Source organism: Bubalus bubalis, chromosome 6 (assembly GCF_019923935.1).
Source record: "Bubalus bubalis isolate 160015118507 breed Murrah chromosome 6, NDDB_SH_1, whole genome shotgun sequence".
In the NCBI taxonomy this organism is placed as follows: Eukaryota; Metazoa; Chordata; class Mammalia; order Artiodactyla; family Bovidae; genus Bubalus; species Bubalus bubalis.
Window position 1 is genome coordinate 111,879,706 of NC_059162.1, and position 21,304 is coordinate 111,901,009.

General features: G+C 46.2%; 1 protein-coding gene across 2 annotated transcripts in view; it reads left to right on the plus strand.

The window, feature by feature from the left end:
• Positions 1-21,304, plus strand: part of CSMD2 (CUB and Sushi multiple domains 2) — a 693,817-nt gene that overhangs the window by 621,218 nt on the left and 51,295 nt on the right. For both annotated transcript variants that reach the window (XM_044945284.2, XM_044945283.2), the window contains 6 exons: positions 4,749-4,934; positions 5,966-6,160; positions 7,676-7,849; positions 9,972-10,145; positions 17,804-17,977; positions 20,938-21,126. In XM_044945284.2, the coding sequence (XP_044801219.2) occupies positions 4,749-4,934; positions 5,966-6,160; positions 7,676-7,849; positions 9,972-10,145; positions 17,804-17,977; positions 20,938-21,126 (1,092 nt within the window). The remainder of the gene's footprint in view (positions 1-4,748; positions 4,935-5,965; positions 6,161-7,675; positions 7,850-9,971; positions 10,146-17,803; positions 17,978-20,937; positions 21,127-21,304) is intronic.

Below are 21,304 nucleotides of genomic sequence, written 5' to 3' on the forward strand. Positions count from 1 at the left end.
CTCTCCTCTCACATTCTCAGCATTGTGTACTGCATTATAAAAAAGAAAGAAAAAAAAAAATTTACCAGTCACCTTCACGGTCCCATCACTTCATGGCAAATAGATGGGGAAAAGGTGGAAATAGTGACATATTTTATTCTCCTGGGCTCCAGAATCACTGCAGACAGTGACTGCAACCATGAAATTAAAAGATGCTTGCTCCTTGGAAGGAAAGCTATGACAAACATAGATAGCATATGGTTGTCTCTGATTTTTCCCAGAAAGCAGAGACTTTACTTTACCAACAAAGGTCTGTAGAGCCAAAGCTATGCTTTACCAAAGTACTCATGTGCAGGTATGAAAGTTGGACCATAAATAAGGCTGAGTGCTGAAGAATTGGTACCTCCAAATTGTGGTGTTGGAGAAGACTCTTGAGAGTCCCTTGGACTGGAAGGAAATCAAACCAGTCAGTCCTAAAGAAAATCAACCCTGAATATTCATTGGAAGGAGTGATGCTGAAGCTGAAGCTCCAATACTTTGGCCACCTGATATGAAGAGCCAATTCATTAGAAAAGACACTGATACTGGGAAAGACTGAAGGCAAAAGGAGAAGGGGGCAGCAGAGGGTGAGATGATGAGATAGCATCACTGACTCAATGGACATGAGTCAGAAAACTCCAGGAGATAATGAAGGACAAGGAAGCCTGGTGTGCTGCCGTCCATGGGGTTACAAAGAGTAGGACACGATTTAGTGACTGAACAACAACAACTTGTTGATGCTAGGAGAATGTTGCTCTTTATTGAGCAATAGGGGAGGTTTCACTGATGCATAGGGCGGATCACTGTGCACGCTAATGGGGAGGGAGAGAGGAAGCCAAGGGGCTGAGAAAATTTTTAAGTTTTTCTTGTCATAAAATATGAATTTTATTTCAAAACCTAAAAGTTGAGAATTATGTTTTATATGGCAGACTTAGGCTCAAAAGACAGCCTTTCAGATAGCTCTGAGGAGCTGTTCTGAAGAGGCAAGGGAAGAGCCAGGATATATATGAGTTTTTGCAATAAAAACCAGGTAGTCAGAACATCAAAAGATTACTGTTAATTAAAGAAAACCAAGCACCCCAGGTTAATAAGTTTAGCGTTCTTTTATATATGTGCATGCTTGGTTGCATCTGACTCTTTGTGACCCATGGATGTAGCCTGCCAGACTCCTCCGTCCATGGAATTTTCCAAGCAAGAAAAACAGAATGGGTTGCCATTTCCTATTCCAGGGTATCTCCCTGACCCAGGGATTGCACCTGCCTCTTGTGTCTCCTGCGTTGGCAGGTGGAGGAAGCCCTTCTGTATATGGGAAGATGCAGAAGTCAGGGCTCATTGAAGTCATTCCTTTGATATGCACCTTAGCTATCTAGGGCCAGCATCCTCTTCTTTCCCATCCTGAATCCCCTCAGGGTGCACTGCTGGGGTGGCTGCAGGGGCAGAGGGGTCAGCCTATTTGTCTCCATCATGAGTTTCCTCAGAGCCCACCCCTGGGGGTGACTGTAGGAGAGGAGTGGACGACTTGAGGGCTGCAGCATCCTGTGTTTCCTGATATATGGCAGGCAGCCATACCTTTGTCTCCAGTTGCCACTCCTTTTTAATGCTTATTTTGTTGATGGTGTTTTTAACTTAAAAGGGCCCTTCCTTGCTCACTTTCAGCTTGTTCTCTTTTCAAAGCACTCTTATGTCACCTTGACTTTCTCAGTAGCTCTCTAGGGCCAGCATCCTGTTCTCTCCCGTCATGGATCCCCTCACGGTGCACTCCTGGGGAGGCTGCAGTGGCTGAGGGGGCGGCCCATTGCTCTCCATCCTGAGCTCCCTCTGGAGCATCTGATCCTGCTAATCAGGAGTCTAAAGACTGTAAGTCTTCTGTTACCTGAGGGGGCGGCCCGTTGCTCTCCATCCTGAGCTCCCTCTAGAGCACCAGATCCTGCTAATCAGAGGCTTAAAGACTGTAAGTCTTCTGTTACCTGAGTTAGCTCTCTTTCCTAAAGGAGCCTTTTCTATTATTAATCTTATCTTTGTTTATCTCTTTCACGCTGCTGGTTTTCTTCATACGTATAGTGATCTTTGCTCATATTTTAAAGGCAAGGTTGATTTTTCCAGACAAAGATGTGGGTTACCTTTGTTATTGTTATATACAGCCATCCTTGCCCGCTAGGTCTCTCCCATGAGTAAGAAGTTGAATTGAAAGCACTAGGTGGCATTTCATGGTGGCTCCAAGGAGCTCTGATTCTTCATGTCTCTGCAGAAAGAATTTGGCGAGAGGCAAAGTGATAGATAAGAAGTGACTTACTAGAATAGCACGCTCGTGAGGCTTACAAGCAGGCAGGTGAGAGGATGCCATGCCCCAAGAACTTAGTGGGCTACAGTTTTATAATGAAAGGGAAAGTGGGGAGGGGGAGAAGATCACCTTCTTCCTCATTCTTGAGTAGATGTCACATTTCCATCATCAGCTCTTCCTCCGTGGTGAGCAGGGGAGTTTTTTCATCCTTATATGTTCAAGCCGGGACTGTCATGGCACAATGGAAAGGAGCAAAAAGGCACTCATCTATACTAAAAATGGTAAATCATCTCAGGCTGTAGTATAATGCCGCCTTTTCTTTATATTTTTGTTTTAGTGTGCCCAGAGGAGCATAGCCTTGGAATCATTAACTTCCTGAGCTCACTGGGCAGGATGTGGGTCTCATGCCTCCAGTTGTATTATTTGGGGGCATGCCTTATGCTTCTGTTGCATGGGTTTTTTGCTAAGCAAGCCCACTTGATTTTGTGGGTAAGCAAACCTGTTTTCTCGAGTGATCACTAACTTATAGGAGCCGCCCATGTGTTTTTCTTTGCTTACAGTCCTCCAGTGGGATTAACCATTTAATCACCTACTTAGTCCCTGAACTGAACTGAACTGAGTCCCTTTTGTTGCTGTTGTTCAGTCGCTAAGCCGTGTCTGACTCTTTGCAACCCCATGGACTGCAGCACACCAGGCTTCCCTGTCCTTCACTATCTCCCGGAGTTTACTCAGTCTCGGGTCTATTCAGTCAGTGATGCCATCCAACCATCTTATCCTCTGTTGCCCCCTTCTCCTTCTGCCCTCAATCATTCTCAGCCTCAGGGTCTTTTACAGTAAGTTGGCTCTTCACATCAGGTGGCCAAACTATAGGAGTTTCAGCTTAAGCATCAGTCCTTCCAGTGAATATTCAGGGTCGATTTGCTTTAGGATGGACTGGTTTAATCTCCTTGCAGTCCTAGGGACTCTCAAGAGTCTTCTCCAGCGCCACAATTTGAAAGTATCGATTCTTTGGTACGCAGCCTTTTTTATGGTCCAACTCTCAATCCATACGCAGTGCTGGAAAAACCACAGCTTTGACGATATGGACCTTTGTCAGCAAAGTGATGTTTCTACTTTTCAATACTCTATGTTTGTCATAGCTTTTCTCCCAAGGAGCAATCGTCTTTTAATTTCATGGCTACAATCACTGTCTGCAGAAAATAAAGACATATAATCTGTCACTACTTCCACGTTTTCCCCATCTATTTGCCATTGAGTTGATGGGACCAGATGCCATGATCTTAGTTTTTTGAATGTTGAGTTTTAAGCCTGCCTTTTCACTCTTTTCTTTCACCCTCATCAAGAGGCTTCTAGTTCCTCTTTGTTTTCTGTCATTAAAGTAGTATCATCTACACATCTGAGGTTGTTTATATTTCTCCCAGCAGTCTTGATTCCAGCTTGTGAGTCATCCAGCCTAGCATTTCACATGATATACTCTGCACATAAGTTAATTAAGTAGGGTAACAATATACCTTGTCATAGGCTATATGAGCCTAGTTGTATTCCTTTCCCAATTTTGAAACAGTGCATTGTTCCATGTCTGGTTCTAACTGTTGCTTCTTGACCCGCATGTAGATTTCTCAGGAGCAGGTGAAGTGGTCTGGTATTCCCATCTCTCTAAGAATTTTCCACAGTTGTGATCCACACAGTCAAAGGCTTTTAGCATAGTCAATGTCTCTTTACTCTGTCCCTATCAAACTGAGTGTATGGCAGAGATAAGCAGGCAGAGGGTCAGCCTTGAGGGTGGGAGCCTTTATATCTAAGAATTAAAAAAGCTTACTCTGGGATACCTGCTCCTACTTGAGCATCCCCAATTCTCTTAAAGGGGTTCTTTTCTTTTTCTTCCTTCCTTCCTTTCTTTTTGTTTTCTTGAAAGTGAAGTCGCTCAGTCGTGTCTGACTCTTCGCAGCCCCATGCACTGTAGCCTACCAGGCTCCTCTGTCCATGGGATTTTCCAGGCAAGAATACTGGAGTGGGTTGCCATTTCCTTCTCCAGGGGATCTTCCCAACCCAGGGATCAAACCTGGGTCTCCTGCATTGTAGGAAGACGCTTTACCATCTGAGCCACAGTTTGGAAAATGGCTGCCTGGCTGCCTCTCCACTGTATTTGTGTGGAGGGATGGAGAATTGTTCTCACCTCATAGCTCCCTCCTGTATATATTTTGTGCTGCAGCTTCTCAACTCCATTTAATCCATCGACACATTTCTATCTGCATTTCATCTTCCAAAGTTTCTTTTTCCATCTCCTCTGCTGATTATCTTCCCATTTCTTCTTTGTTATGAGGCTTTTCCCTTTTATTAGTCTTTACTACCATTCTACTAGGGCCTCAAGGGAGAGGGAAAATAAAAATATGTTCTCAGAACACCATCTTGAAGCAGACAGGCTCATGACATTTTTCTCCTCTGCCAGCTCTTTCCTGTGGGCTTCCTGAGGCCCCCAAGAATGGAATGGTGTTTGGCAAAGAGTACACAGTGGGGACGAAGGCTGTATACAGCTGCAGTGAAGGCTACCATCTCCAGGCAGGTGCTGAAGCCACAGCAGAGTGTCTGGAGACAGGCCTGTGGAGCAATCGCAATGTACCCCCCCAGTGTGTCCGTGAGTCCTTGGGTAGGGGAGGTGGGTATGTTGGGGGGACTGGGTAAGCAGCTGAAAAGATTCCTGCAAGGAGTGAGCGAAATAGGAAAAACATGCCCTTAGAGGCTGGGACTCAGATCTGAGACAAGTGGATATCTCCATCTACCAACTTGGGTTCCCATTTGAAATTGCTTCAAAACATCGACAGACCATTGTTCCCTGAGATGTATCCATAAACCATCACAGAACCTCAGGATGACTGGTCCACTTACTTTTAGATGGAAAAAGTATTATAAAATCAATGTGAATGTCCTTTGATCACAAGACTCTAAAACAACAGAACGAGTGAGTGATAGTCGCTCAATCATGTCTGACTCTTTGTGACCCCTTGGACTGTAGCCTGCCAGACTCCTCTGCCCATGGACTTCTCCAGGCAAGAATATTGAAGTGGGTTGCCACTTCCTTCTCCAAAAAAACAGAGGTACTGTTCAGTTTGAAGGCCAGTGGGCAGCCTAATGGGTTATATCCAGTCTGATGATACAAGGTTTTTTGTTTTGGTTTTGGTTTGGCTCTTTGGCCTGTGCGGTGCTTTATAAAAATATTTTGTAACCTTATGGCCAATTCATGTTGATGTATGGTGAAAAGCATCACAATATTGCAATTACCCTATGATTAAAAATAAAATAAATAGTTAGAATTTATTTCTAACATTTTTAAGTCAGAAGACTTTTACATAAAAATCCTTTTTCTAGCTTCCCTTGGAAAAGGTAGATCTGACCACCTGGAATTTGCAGTCTCACATCCACAATCAAAACCAACACAGTGCCACCTCCCCCCTATTTTTTTTTTTAATTTGGCAGATCTGCCACCCCAGTCGTGTGCCACATTCCCCACCCAGCTCACTTCATTCATAGACCACATCTGCCTGGGGACTGAATGTTCTGAGAGTCATCATGACTGCACTATGGTCCCCCAGTCCCCAACGCTGGGCTCTCGCCAGTGTTGTCCGTAATTAATTAATGAATCGTCCTTTCTGCTTTGTACCTCCCCAGCTGTGACCTGTCCTGACATCAGCAGCATCAGTGTGGAACACGGTCGATGGAGGCTCATCTTCGAGACGCAGTACCAGTTCCAGGCCCAGCTGATGCTCATCTGCGACCCTGGCTACTACTACACCGGCCAGAGGGTCATCCACTGCCAGGCCAATGGCAAATGGAGCCTTGACAACTCTATGCCCACCTGCCAAAGTAAGCCCAGGAGGAAAGGGTGGGCAAGTTTGGCACAGTGCCTCCAACTCCAACTGTCTCATAACATGGGCTGAATTGGGGAGGGGGAAGAGTGGGGTATAGCCAGGGATTGCAGTGAACCTCTTTTTGAACACTCACCTAGAACCAGGAGCTGGGGAGAGGCCTACTCCTTTAAGGAAGCACTTCTCAGCATCTTGTCATCTTATTAAAAAGCTGCCTCTGTCCAGGTGAGCATCCACTAATTCATTTATTCAACCTTCATGCCAGGTAGTATAGAGGTATGAGGATAAAAGCTTGTGGTTCCTGCCCACCAGGAGCTTAGAGTCTACTGGAGAGGCAGACAAATAAAGAAGCAAGGATACCAAAGTGTGATGAGACCTATAATGGAAGTGTGTGTAGGAGGAATGAACAGAGTGCAAGGGACAGGCCACCTAAGCGTGCCTGTGCCTCCTCCATTGTGCATTGCTTTTCTTTGGTTCTTTGAGATAGTTTCAGAGGTCACGGTCTCTGGGAAGTGACTCTAAGATGGAGATTTGTTAGGCAGTGCTCTTGGGATCACCATCTGAGGAAGGGAAGGAGAGGGAAGGACGAGGAGGGAAGAGGAAAAGAATGGGAAGGGGAGGGGAGGAAGTAGGACTGGGAAGATGGAGAAGGTGGCCTCTGATGATGATGGTGATGCTTCAGCTGACCCAGCTAAGAGCTCTGAATCTGGGCAGCCCTTCAGAATTGCCACAAGTTAAGGCAGGGGGCTTTATACCTCCACACTTACCAAACCCTGGGTTCCAGCTGCCCGAGGAAGAGAGCATGACCTTAGATGTGAGGACTGCCAGCAGCTACAATCTGGGGAAAGAAGCCCTTCAGTCCTCAAGGGGGCTCTGAGTGGGTCAGCACAGCGCCCACCCATAGGGATATTCTGATGCTATTTACTCAGTCAGAAGGGTGTGTTAGAGGAAGTAAATGTTTGTGAAGGGATGGAAGAACATCACTTGTCAGTGCTCAAGGGCATCTTTGAGACTGGGTGTGAGGAGTGGAATCTTCCCAACACCCATGATGCAAGACACTGTGGCCTTTGTTCGTCCAAGCGCAGACTCGGCCGTGTATTCTGACCGAGTAGAGGTCACAAGCATGGGCCGGCTTCATTACAAGCAGGGGCTTAGGTCTCCGTGCAGCCAGTGGTGTCTGCAGCGCTCTGTGGAGCAGGACTGTGAGGCTGCTGCTCGGCTCAGCAGAGAGGACAGGGGGAGTGCCCACTGCCCGCCCTGGACACCGAGGAGCACACCACAGATCTGGACATTTTAAAAGCTCCTCGGGGGTGCTTCTGGTGACAGCCCTGTTGAGAATCATGGGTGCAGTGTAACAGTGCACAACAGTCACCGTGGTGACCCATATTCTGGTCATGAGTCCCAATACAGCAGGTTGAACCGATCTTCCTTTTGTCACTATTCTTGCTAATGAGAAGCAGCACATGACCCATCTCTCGGGACTGGCTTCCTGAGCATTCTGTGGTCTTTGTAGTCATCTCCTGTGGAGAGCTCCCCGTCCCGCCCAATGGGCATCGCATCGGAACCCTGTCTGTCTATGGGGCAACAGCCATCTTCTCCTGCAACTCCGGGTACACGCTGGTGGGCTCCAGGGTGCGGGAGTGCATGGCCAACGGGCTCTGGAGTGGCTCTGAAGTCCGCTGCCTGGGTAAGTGACCACCCCGGGGCCTCTCCTGTCCATTTTTCCCTTTCCAGTACAAGTTAGATCTTTCCAAAGCTGAATCCCAATTTTTGCACAGTACTATTTTACCTATGGTCATAAAATGCTTAATCTAAACTCTAGCTATTGGGTATTTCAATTCAGTTCAGTCACTCAATCATGTCTGACTCTTTGCAACCCCATGAACCACAGCACACCAGGCTTCCCTGTCCATCGCCACCTCCCAGAGTCTATCCAAACTCATGTCCATTGAGTTGGTGATGCCATCCAACCATCTCATCCTCTATCGTCCCCTTCTCCTCCTGCCCTCAGTCTTTTCCAGCATCAGGGTCTTTTCAAATGAGTCAGATACTATTTACCATAACCAAAATGTTGAACTAGCTTCCCTTGGAGCATCCAAAAGAATGAGAAGAACTTCAGGTCTGATGAGACAAACCACTGAGGGGCTTTCATTCTGATCAAAAAAGATACTCCCTTCTTAGTGGCTCTTGTATGATGGGTGAAGTTCCAGTCTTTACCTCCAGGGAAACTTACAGAGACACATCCCTGCAACACATCTAAAATACCATTTATATTATATATTAGCAAATTTTTGGAGAATAAAATGGCAACCCACTCCAGTATTCTTGCCAGGAGAATCCCATGGACAGAGGAGTCTGACAGACTACAGTCCATGGGGTCACAAAGAGTCAGACATGACTGAGCGACTACACACACAGCAAATGTTACATATATAAATATTTTACAAAAATACAGTATTATATGTGCTATATTATATAATATATAAGTATTTTTTGCCATTAGCTCATTTCATGACAAAAATATGTCAATGTAGGACAAAAGCATAAAAACTTACCCAGCTTACAAAAGTCAAAGTTGCCATTTCTCCCATAGGCAATCCATTCCCTGCCTAAACCTTAGATGCTAAAGTTGTCTCTTCTCTTACTCCTTTCTTGGATCCTGCAAAGCCAAAGGAGGGTCCCAGCTACACAGACCCAGCAACATAGATTGGATGGTCTGTTCTCAAGTGAACAGCTCTGTGTGAAGTGAACGCTCTCCCTCTGTCTCAGGCCTCTGTTAGAGACACACACATGAGTTATGTCTACACAGAACCGAACAAACGCTAGTGGAAACACTAGGAATATACTCCACCCAAATCCCATTTACTGAAAATAACTCACCTAAGTTTATATTGTCTGTGTTCCTTGCCACTCAAGGAGAAAGAAGGATGAATTTAACCAAGCCACCTGTCCTCACTTGGTAATTTTCAACACAATCAAGCTTTCAGTGCCTTAGTGTAGGCCACAGTGCCCTCTGTATAGTAGATGCTCTAGAAATGCTGGTTGATGAGAAAAAGAGGGGGTGATCCCAGAGGCAGGGCCATAAGAGTGATCATTTCTCATCCATGAACAGACCCAGTAACTAAAGTTCAAGATGGCCATCTATTTGGAGTGCAACCTTGGGATTTGTTTTTAATGTCCAGCTCTTTTCTGGGCTTAAAAAAATATTTTAATTGGAGTATAACTGCTTTACAATATTGTCTTTCTGCTGTACAACAATGTGAATCAGCTATATGCATACTTGGGATGTGAGATTGCCAAATCTTCCCTGGTAGCTCAGTTGGTAAAGAATCTGCCTGCAGTGCAGGAGACCCCAGTTCAATTCCTGGGGCAGGAAGATCCGCTGGAGAAGGGATAGGCTACCCACTCCAGTATTCTTAGGCTTCCCTTGTGGCTCAGCTGGTAAAGAATCTGCCTGCAGTGTGAAAGACCTGGGTTCAATTCCTGGGTTGGAAACATCCCCTGGAGAAGAGAAAGGGAAAATGCTTCAGTATTCTGGCCTGGAGAATGCCATAGACTGTATAGCCCATGGGGTTGCAAAGAGTCCGACACGACTGAGCAACTTTCACTTTTCACTTTTAATCTTCAACACTATTTCTATCATGTCTAGGATTCCTGAAGTCACTCCTGGATGCCACTGTCAGGGGGAGGAGGGAAAAACAGTGGTCCTTTTCCCCATCGTGCCTGTCTCCCCCTCCCCCGACCAAGCCTCACCTCGTTTTCTGTATGCTCCCGTGCAATTTACTCTCTCTTCCCACATCTCACCAAAGCCGGACACTGCGGGACCCCTGAGCCCATCGTCAACGGGCACATCAACGGGGAGAACTTCAGCTACCGGGGCAGCGTGGTGTACCAGTGCAATGCTGGCTTCCGCCTCATCGGCATGTCCGTGCGCATCTGCCAGCAGGATCATCACTGGTCGGGCAAGACCCCTTTCTGTGTGCGTAAGTATGGTACCCACTCTCCCTAGTCACCAGCTCAGGTGCAAAATGGACTTCCCCTTGCATTGTCTCTATTAGGTTAACTGGAGGATTTTCTGTATTTTGTTCATGTTTTTCAAAGACAATCATTAACATCTATGTTTTCAGTTTTCGCATCATTATTACTTCCACCTCTATTATTTTCTTCCTTGCAATTAACTTTTTGGTTCACTTTTTTGCTTGTGAATTAGAAATCTTATTCGTTTATTTTCAGTCTTTTATTTTTATTGATTATGGATATAAGTATGCAAGGCTATAAAATTTCTTCTGATCACTGCTCTAATTATATCACACGGATTATAAAAATTAGTGTTTTATTATGTCTCAGAAATTCTCTCCTTTTGATATTAATTTCCCCTTTCACTTAGAAGTTTCTTTAAATAAAAGTGTGTGGTTTTTATTTCCAGATGGAAGGGTGTTTTGATTTTTACTTTGGTATTCATTTCTAATTTATTGCACTGTATACAATATTTCTGCTTCATGGAATTTACTGATGCTTCCTTTATGACCTAATATCTGATCAATTGTTATGACTGTTCCATGTGCATTTGAGAGAAAAGGGCATTAGTGTGTAAAGTTTTATATATAATCATAAGATATGCCTTATTGATTTTGTTGTTTATGTCTTAATGTTTGCCTACTTATTTTTTGTCTACCTGACTTGTTTTGTTCTGAGAGGTGTGTTTTAAAGTTTCATATTATTCAGTCAGTTTAGTCGCTCAGTCGTGTCTGACTCTTTGTGACCCCATGGACTGCAGCACGCCAGGCTTCCCTGTCCATCACCAACTCCCAGAGCCTGCTCTAACTCTTGCCCATCGCGTCGGAGATGCCATCCAACTATCTCATCCTCTGTCGTCCCCTTCTCCTCCCCGCCTTCAATCTTTCCCAACATCAGGGTCTTTTCCAATGAGTGGCCAAAGTATTGAAGTTTCAGCTTCAGCATCAGTCCTTCAGATGAATATTCAGGACTGATTTCCTTTAGGATGGACTGATTGGATCTTCTTGCAGTCCAAGGGACTCTCAAGAGTCTTCTCCAACACCACAGTTCAAAAGCATCAATTCTTCAGCCCTCAGCTTTTTTATGGTCCAGCTCTCACATCCATGCATGACCACTGGAAAAACCATAGCTCTGACTAGACAGACCTTTGCTGGCAAAGTAACGTCTCTGCTTTTTAATATGCTGTCTAGGTTGGTCATAGCTTTTCTTCCTAGGAGCAAGCAAGTTTCATGGCTGCAGTCACCATCTGCAGTGATTTTGGAGCCCAGAAAAATAAAGTCTGTCACTGTTCCCATTGTTTCCCCATCTATTTGCCATGAAATGAGGGGACTGGATGCCATGATCTTAGGTTTCTGAATGTTGAGTTTTAAGCCAACTTTTTCACTCCCATCTTTCACTTTCGTCAAGAGACTCTTTAGTTCTTCACTTTCTGCCATAAGGGTGGTTATCATCTGCATATTTGAGGTTATTGATATTTCTCCCAGAAGTCTTGATCCCAGCTTGTGCTTCATCTAGCCCAGCATTTCACATGATGTACTCTGCATACAAGTTTATTAAGCAGGGTGACAACATCACATACTCCTTGACGTATTCCTTTTCTGATTTGGAACCAGTCTATTGTTCCATGTCTGGTTGTAACTGTTGCTTCTTGACCTGCATACAGATTTCTCAGGAGGCAGGTAAGGTGGTTTGGTATTCCCATCTCTTTCAGAATTTTCCAGTTTGTTGTGATCCACACAGTAGCTTTGGCATAGTCAAAAAAGCAGAAGTCTATGTTTTTCTGAAACTCTCTTGCTTTTTCGATGATCCAACAGATGTTGGCAATTTGATCTCTGGTTCCTCTGCCTTTTCTAAATCCAGCTTAAACATCTGGAAGTTCACAGTTCACGTACTGTTGAAGCCATGGTTCACATACTGTTGAAGCCTGGCTTCATATTAGTGTTCTTCTATTTACTTTTCCTTGTATTTCCCATAGTTTGTGTTATGTATGGATAATTGCCATGTTACTTGGCACATAGATATTCATAACTGTTATATCTACATTGAAAATTGTGGGTTTAGCCTTTAAAAATGTCTTCATTATCACTTTAATATTTTCTAGTGTGAACTGTACTGTACCTAATACCATTAGGCTTACACTCCTTACTTTCATCCTTCTCCCATTTCCCTGGTATGCCTTTAACCATCCCTTTATTTTAGCCTTTCTGAATCACTCAAATTAGATGGGCCTCTCGTATATATCATAGAGTTGGACCTTGCCTTCTGAGTCCATTTGAAAATCCTTTTCTCTTAATAGGCTAGTCAAATTCATTCACATATATTATTATTTATATGTTTGGCTTTAATTTTGTTTAATTATTATGTATAAAATATCATACACAATATTTTTTCTCTGCTTTTTTTTTGCTTTGCTTTGCTCTTTTTTTCATTTCTTTTGGTGTTGGTATTCAGAAAAGGTTGTAAACATTTATGTTCTTTCCTGTAGTTGGTGCACTGACATACCAGGGTCATTTTTCCATATGTTCACCTTTAAGATGGGCTTTCTCTTTCTAGCAGTGACTTTGGATCAGTATTCCTCTGCTTCTCTCATCTCTTTTCCATACAGCCTTGCTCTCTGCTAAGCCTTGCAACAGAAGCATGAGAAATAGTTCTGCCCAGGTTTAGTGTTTGTTTTTCTACTTACATGTAATTTAAAGTTTATAGCATTCTCTGTCTTCTAGTTATGCTGCAGGCCTGGGCTTTCTATGGTTTTATTTCTTCTTACTAGTCTGCATTTTTGGATTTAGATGGCCACTGTTATTCTAATTAGCCTGGAAGTAATTTGGAAAATTTTTCACTTTCTAAAGTTCCATAAAGTGAGCCTTTATGTAAAGTACAGTGTTTTGGTCTTAATTTTTGTAAGGCAGGCTTTTGTTTTTAATTCTTCTTCACTTGGCTTTCCCTATATGAGATGGCATAATGAAATAGTGAGACTTAATAAACAATGCATGAAAATTAGTCTTAATAGCTTCTTAAGTACTAGGTTTACAGAAAGCGAGACCTATCTACATTTAATCAGTCTTATAGATGTCTCTAAACAAAATATATTTGGTTTTATCCAGGAAATGAAAATTCAGATGCCTTCAAGAAATTGGCACATTACACATGTGAAAAGGTTTGAGTTACAAGTAATAGAGAATGCTGGATTCTGAATTCATGGAAGATGTCTGCCGAACCTAAGATACTTAATTTTGTGCCTGGTCCATACAGAAAGGCAGCAGAGTCAAGCAGGTGGACCTTGCACCCTGGACCTGGCTTGCCTGGGTTCCAGTTCCAGGTCTTCCACGACATAGCATGTTGCTGCGTGATGTTAGATGAGGTAGTTTATCTCACTAGGTCTGTTTCCTCACTCATGAAAAGCAGGTACCTCAGAGACTATTGAGAGGATTACATAAGAGAATACATGTGAAATGGTCAGAGGCTGCTGTTGCTATTGTGAAGAGGACCGTGATGGTGGTGTGGTGGGTAATGTACCACCACCCTGCTACATCACTGAATCCAAGATCTTTTGTACCAAGTTCCATTCTCTCCTGAAGCACAGAGATTTAAGAAGTACCTGGGGTAGGAAGGCAAGAGTAACAGGACACTTACAAGCAATTGCTCGGTGGCAGGTACCACGTTAGATGCCGTCACCTATGAATTCAAGGTTTACAATATCAACCAGACTCAGAACCTTCCAGCTGCCTGTCTCCACTTCCTCAGTCAGCGACCTTGTCTATTGCCCACACAGCTGTTTCATAATCTCACCTACTTCCTGAAGACCCATAGTCCACCTACTCAGAGACACATTTGCTATATTTTCAGCAGATAGTTAAAACACATAGTGAGGATGGCCTGAAAGCAGAGAAGCCAGGTTCAGAACTCAGATGGGTCACTTAGAAACTGTGCCCCTTGGACAAGTGCCCAGGCCCCCCTGAACCTCTTTTTTCCTGAAAGGATAATGATGATGCCTACCTCATGGGGTTGTAAGGATTAAGTGCAATAAAGCATGCAGACCCCCATAATTCTTAGCTAATGATATAATCTCACTTTCTACTGTGCAGAGAGAACAGAAGCCCTCAGACAATAACCCCTTCTGCTTCCTGCTTCCCCTCCCACATGTCCATCTGTCCTTCTCCACCTTCACCCTTGACCCTTACCTCCTATCAAGAAGTCTCTCCAAGCCCAAGCTAATCACTCCATGAGTCTCTGGATCACCTTCCCTTCTGCCTTCTTCATGAGCTTAGTCTGTTTTCAGTTCTCTTCTCTGAACTACGCACCTTCCTTTTCCTTGGCCTAGAAGACTGAATCCAGCAGATCTTTCCTTAGCACCTACTTTGTGCCAGGCGTGTGTATGGTGTTGTGCATAAAGATGAGTTGAATGTGCCATGATCTCGGCCCTCAGGAAATTTGGGTCTGCTGGCACATGTGTTCAAGGTCTAGTTAAGAGCCCCAGCCCAGCAGGACCCCTCCTTTCTTTCCCATCGGTGTATTCCCCTTCTCCCCTTGTGTCTGAGTCCATCAGGGCTCTCCAGAGAAACAGAGCTCCCTGGGACATCTGATAAGTCATGAACTGTCCCCATGGGCCTGTGACACTCCCACCTCCTGTGAATTTTGCTGACCACCCCTCTATGTCCTGTGCTGGCATTTCGGTCAATCTGCAATTCAAAAGCTGTTACTGCTCCCAAAGGTTTAGCCCTCAGCCCTCTCCTCTAACTTTATACAAGTGGTATTTTAGCCTTTGGGGAGGCAGGTCATGACCCTTTGTAAGTCTGGTGAGAACAATGCATCTTCTCCCAAGCTGATCAGAAACATCCCATATTTTGCATATAATTAGCTTCCCTCCACTCTCTCACCACTTCACTGACTTGGGAAATCCTGCTCAGCCTTGAGACCCAGCTGAGGGTATGCCACATTCTCTGGGGACCCTCCTTAACCACTCCCTCCTGGGTGGAGGGTAGGTGCCCATCCCGGAAGCCTGCTTCAGCACCAGCCACAGTGATGTGACAGTCTGCACCCCTACCTGCTCTCCTGCTAGGCTGAGAAATGGAGCTCCCGAGCTCCTCGTGTTTCATCAATATGCATACCAGTGTGCCTTGCACTTAGAAGGCATCCAGTAAATATTTAATGAAGAGCAGAAGTATGGATCTGTTTTCAAAGCAACCCTGTTCAATGTATATTGAAATTCTTACTTTACAGATATAGGAACTGAGGCTCAGAGTGAGGTGTCCAAAATAAGGAAAGGACACAGCTGAGTTGTAAATCTAGTCTGCTGACCTCCTCATCCATTCTCATCCCACCATGCCAGGCTGTACTGAACCCCTTTAGCCCATTAACAGCCTGTCCCCTGCTCTGCCCAGAGTCAAGACTCTGCTAGAGTCAAGGATACTACTGTTGAGATTTATAAAAGAGAACTGGCCCGGAGAGACAGCAGAGGTGTCCACAGCAAGATCTGGTCCTACTTACTCTTGTTCCCTGACCTCCATCCATACCATTTGGGTTTAGGATGTTGTTGTTTAGTCGCTAAGCTGTATCCAACTCTTTGTGACCCTAGGGACTGTAGCCTGCCACGCTCCTACATCCAAGGGGTTTTTGAGGCAAGAATACTGGAGTGGGTTGCCATTTCCTCCTCTAGGGGATCTTCCCAACCCAGGGATCGAACATGCATCTTATGCATCTCCTGCATTGGCAGAAGGATTCTTTACCACTAAGCCATCTGAGAAGCCCCGGGTTTGGGGTGGGGTCCTCATAAATCCAAGTGTTGGGATAAGAAAGCATTCCTCATGGTTCCTCAGCCTCTCACAGCTGAAAACCCAGAACCAAGGGGGAGGCCTCAAAAGCATCAAGTCGGATTTCAACCCAAAGAGACTAAGTACCAGGCAGGTAGTAAATAGAACCAAGGACTCAGGAGCAGAGCAAAAGCCAGACATCTATCCATTCATGACTCACTCATTTGTTAGTCCACTCTGCAATTTTTTTTTCACTCTGCAATTACTTATCAAGGTCTTCCTGTATGTCCCTGGTGGCTCAGTGGTAACGAATCCACCTGCCAATGCAGGAGACACAAGTTTGATCCCTGAGTCTGGAAGATCCCCTGGAGAATGAAATGGCAACCCACTCCAATATTCTTGCCTGGGAAATCCCATGGACTTCTTGCAATATTCTTACCTGGGAAATACCATGTAGTTGAAGCCTGGACAACTACAGTCCATGGGTTCACAAAAGAGCTGGACACAACTTAGCATCTTAACAACAACTTCCTGTATGTCAGGCACCAGGTCCAGACACAGAAGATACAGCAAGGAAGGGGATAGAGTCCCTGCCCCAGGGAGCTTCCATTCAGGTGGAGAAAGACTAGCAGTGAGTAAGGAAGTGCGCTCAGAGTGGGTGAATTGCTGTACAGAAAAGCAAGCGGGGCAAGAAGGTTCGGCGGTGCCGGGTGGCCGTTTATCTGGCTGTAATGGCAAGTCTCGCTGCTATGGTGGCATTTGAAGGGACACCTGAGGATATGAGGGCAGAGGCCAAGGAATGTTTCAGCCAAGAGGAAGCTAGTCCAAGGCTCTGGGGCAGGACCTTTGTTTAGTACATTCAAGAAAAGTCGAAGAGACCAGTGCCACTGTGGAGTGAACTCCACTCCTGAGAGGAGGAGGTGAGCCTGAGCCCTGTAAGCACCAAAGCGTTCTCCCTCTTCCCTGCCCAGGGCTGAACAAGTTACACGGTGAAACAGAGTCATGGGTGGACACCAAAATACCACCTTTATTCCTGATAAAGTTTCAGCTGGAGCCGTAGCTTAAAGTGAGAGCCAAATGGAACTTGCTAAATAAACCCCAGGAGGGGTGGTTTCACACACAGTCAGAGCAGCACTGCCCTGGGTTGGGCGTGACTCCATTGTAGGGGGAGGGGAAGGCAGGGGAGAACCTGCCTCTGCTGGAGGGCTGGGGGGAGCATCGCTGCCTGCAGGTGCCCATCTCAAGAGGAGGAAGGCAGGGCTGAGCCTTCATCCTTCCCAAACTGCACAGAGGGGCTGCTTCCAGTTACCCCAAGCAGGATAGAGAAGAGAACACAGGGAAAGGCCAGGAAGTCCATGAGCTGAACTCCCTTCACATGGAAGAGTAGGGGAGGGACTGTGCCCTCCTAAGAACTCCTATGCCTGCTGGTCTGTCGGGGTGACCAGTCCCTCCGCACAGGCGTGGTTTGTACTGACTCTGGCTCCATCAAGACTGGCCCAGGAACTTAGGCTGGTTAGACTCCTCGGAAGGGTAGTCACCAGGGTATCTGGCAAAGAATGGAGATGAGTAGCCAAACGGATCAGGAGAGGAACTGAGGCAGGACCAGCTGCCTGGGTGAAGGAGAAGGATGATATGCCCTAATGCCCTATGGTCCTTGAACGACTTCTCTCAAGCGGTCCACGCTGTGGACACGCCTTCAAGGAAAAGGGACTCTCCCGATGCTGACTTCACGAAAACAGAGTTTTGTAGCAAAAGAAACTAAAGTCAGACCTAGGGCTGTGCTTCGCTGCTGGGCCTGAGAGAGGCCATGTGAGGAGAGGACAGACTGGGGATGGGAAACAACAGGAGGGCTGACCGCTCGTCTGTTTCGATTGCAGCAATTACCTGTGGACACCCAGGCAACCCGATCAACGGCCTCACCCAGGGCAGCCAGTTCAACCTCAACGACGTGGTCAAGTTTGTTTGCAACCCGGGCTATGTGGCTGAGGGGGCTGCTCGATCCCAGTGCCTGGCCAGCGGGCAGTGGAGCGACGTGCTGCCCACCTGTCGAAGTGAGCCACCTTCCTCCCCCCCCCCACACCCGACCCCCAGTACCGCTGCCACCTGTGGTCTGTGACCCACGAGCGGAAGTCAGGGGATTCTGTCATGGTGCTACGTTGACTCAAATAGGGAAGACTCGGGGCAGAGAAAGGTCACAGATGGAGCATTTCTCTCCCCCCAGATAGAGCCATGTCAAAATTCCTCACTGGTTATAGAAAGAAAGCGAAGGAAGTTTCATCTTTAAAAACAGAAATGGAAAGCAGTCTTTTGTTTACATTTCATAGAACCGATAGTTCATCATTATATCATATAGAGCCCCATTCTTAATGAAAAAAAAAAAGGAAGGGTTGAAATGAGACATAAAGCAGAATCTAGGGGTTGGGATGAAGAGGAGGAGAAGAGAAGAAACTAAAGACTCAAGAGGCAGAGCCGACATGGAGGATATTCCAGTCCCACCCAGACTATTTTAGGAACTAGCTCCTGAAGCTTTTACAGGCTTCTCACTGCAATGAAGGGCTTCCCAGGGGGCTCAGTGGTAAAGAATCTGCCTGCCAAAGCAGGAGATGCAGGAAACGCGGGTTCACTCTTTGGGTCTGGAAGATTCCCTGGAGGAGGAAATGGCAACCCACTCCAGTACTCTTGTCTGGAGAATCCCATGGACCGAGGAACCTGGCGGGTTGCAGTCCAGATTGGACACAACTTGGCAACGAAGCGCACATGCCCACACCCAGCGATGAGGGGCCTTGGGGCCGTCTGCCTCTGCCCGCGAGTGGCTTGGCAAGCTCGCTGAGGTTTGAACGGAGGGTCAGACTGGCTGAACAGGAGCAATGCCTGCCCTGGTGTGACCTGTGACCTGCTGTAGGGGTGAGGGCTTAGACTCCCACGGGCGCTGGCTCCTCCTCCAGCGTTGAGGGTACATGGCGATTGGCTGTGCAATGTGTCACAGTTGATTTGTAATTGATATTAAGGGACCAAATTTTTCAAATGATGCTTTAGAATCCATCAAGATACCTTCACAACTAACCTTAAAATAACGTTCCGCTCAACACTTCAAGGTGCCATTGTGAATGAGAGAAGAATCCAGGAATGCAGGGGAAATTGCCATGACCTTGTGTTGTGCCCGGCTTCCATCACCTCTCCAGGAAGGAGGGAGTTGAGACTGATGCTTTGGGCTTTGTTTATCCCATGATCTCCTCTCCTCAAGAACTGTGCTGTCTCTCCCAGACATGTTCTGTCCTGTAACTCCAGCTCCCCAAACCCCAGCCCCTTTCCAGGGTGCTGGTCTTAGAAAACAGAAGACTGGGGTAAAATCTTAGAAATCGTGGCCTCTGGTCCTGCTCCCCACCCCCACCCCAGCTCATTCTCCTGAGGGAATGTCCTGCCAAAAACACAAATCTGATCAAGTCACTCCCTGTTGGAAACACCTCCCAAGACTTCCCACTGCCCTTAGGATAATAATAGTCTCCTTGGCTGGTTTACGGGCCCATGGGACCTGGCCCAGCCTCCAGTCCAGCCTCAGTCTTCACCACTTGCTTGGCCCCCAGCCTCACCTCTGCCTTGGGTCCCAGCCACACTGAGCCTCTTTTGTTTCCTCACAGGTGCCCTGTGCCTGTAAGCCCCTCAGGGCCCCAGACACAGCTTCCTCAAATGCATTCTTCTCTGTCCCCTCCCACCATTTCTTTGTCCGGGTGACTTCTACCCAGTCATCAAGAGCCAGCCTAAAGGTTGCTCCTTCTGGGGAGACTTTCCTGCCCTGCCCCATGCACTGGGCTAGAGGCTCTGCTTTGTGCTTCCAGAACATTCTCTGCTGCCCCATCAGAGCACTTACCAAACAGTATCATTGCTGGTTTGTCCCTTTCTCTCTAGACCAGCAGTTCTTAACTGGGTATGATTTTCCTGTTCCCCTATTCCCACGGGGGACAGATGTCAAAAGATGTCTTTGGTTGTCACAACTGGAGAGTTTCTATTGGCATCTAGTGGCCAGAGGCCAGAGACACTGTTAAACATCCTACATCCTACAGGACTACCCCCACCATAAATAATTATCAGCCCAAAATATCCACAGTGCCAAGGCAGAGAAACCCTACTCCAGACTGTAAATTCTGTCATATCCTTACTGCCCAGCACGATGCTTGACATTCAGTATATCACAGTAAACAGCATGAATGAATGAATGAATGCAGCTTACCTGTTTTGTGACTGCAACCTCTCTTAGCCTCAGAGAGGGTCATCAGAAGTTAAAAATAGCTCACACTTTAAAGGCTTATCAAAAGTTTCAAGTACTGACCCTGCCTGCCTCATACGACTCATATGAGGTTCGGGTTAATAATGGATATGAAAGTGTTTTGAAAGTCCAAGTTCACATCATGGGTTGTGAACGGTATTGTCATGACTCTCAAACCTCACTCTGATTTTGATAAGCTGCTTTGGAACCATTTCAGCATTTAAAAGTCAAATTGATCCCCGAGGATTACTCTCCCCCTGAAATACTCATAAAAGTGATTAAAATAGTTTCTAGAGAAGCCCATCCTCTTTCCACAGCTCCGCTGTGGGAGACACACTGTGCTGGGGATGGGTTCACAGACAGGGGTGCATTCCTGCCCTCAAGGGATTCATATCAATAGAACTTTGACACACCATCAAGCAATAGAGGCTTATGCCAGGACCACCAAGGAGGGAGAGGTTAACCAGTCTGGGAGGAGGTGGGGAGGCTTCTGCAGGGGGGTGATGTCTAGCTAGACACAGAAGGATGAATCCCTTACCCAGGTGGCCAAGTGGAGGGGAGTACAGCAGCCTCAGGACCAGCTTAGCTTCCCAGGCAGGATCTGCTTTCTGTAGCCTCTCTTGGTCTGGAAATTTTGCTCTACTGGGAATATATTCCTGTTTGGACTTCTGAATTCCCATTTAACATAAAAAAAAAAAAAATCCTCACATCCAGGTCTCTGCATCTAATCATTCTGTTCCATTGCAGTCATCAACTGTACAGATCCTGGGCACCAAGAAAACAGCGTTCGTCAGATCCACGCCAGTGGCCCACACAGGTTCAGCTACGGCACGACAGTGTCTTACCAGTGCACCCACGGATTCTACCTCCTGGGCACCCCAGTGCTCAGCTGCCAGGGAGATGGCACTTGGGATCGCCCCCGCCCCCAGTGTCTCTGTAAGTAGACGTCATTTACTCACAGTGATCACCCGAGCACACTGGCAGGATGGTCCATGTCAGAGGACAGCCTCCTGTGTGTGTGTGTGTGTGTGTGTGTGTGTGTGTGTGGTCACAGTGATGGTCACTCAGACTGCTCTCTGGATGTCAGAGCCCATCTTGGGCTCCTGTTGGTTAG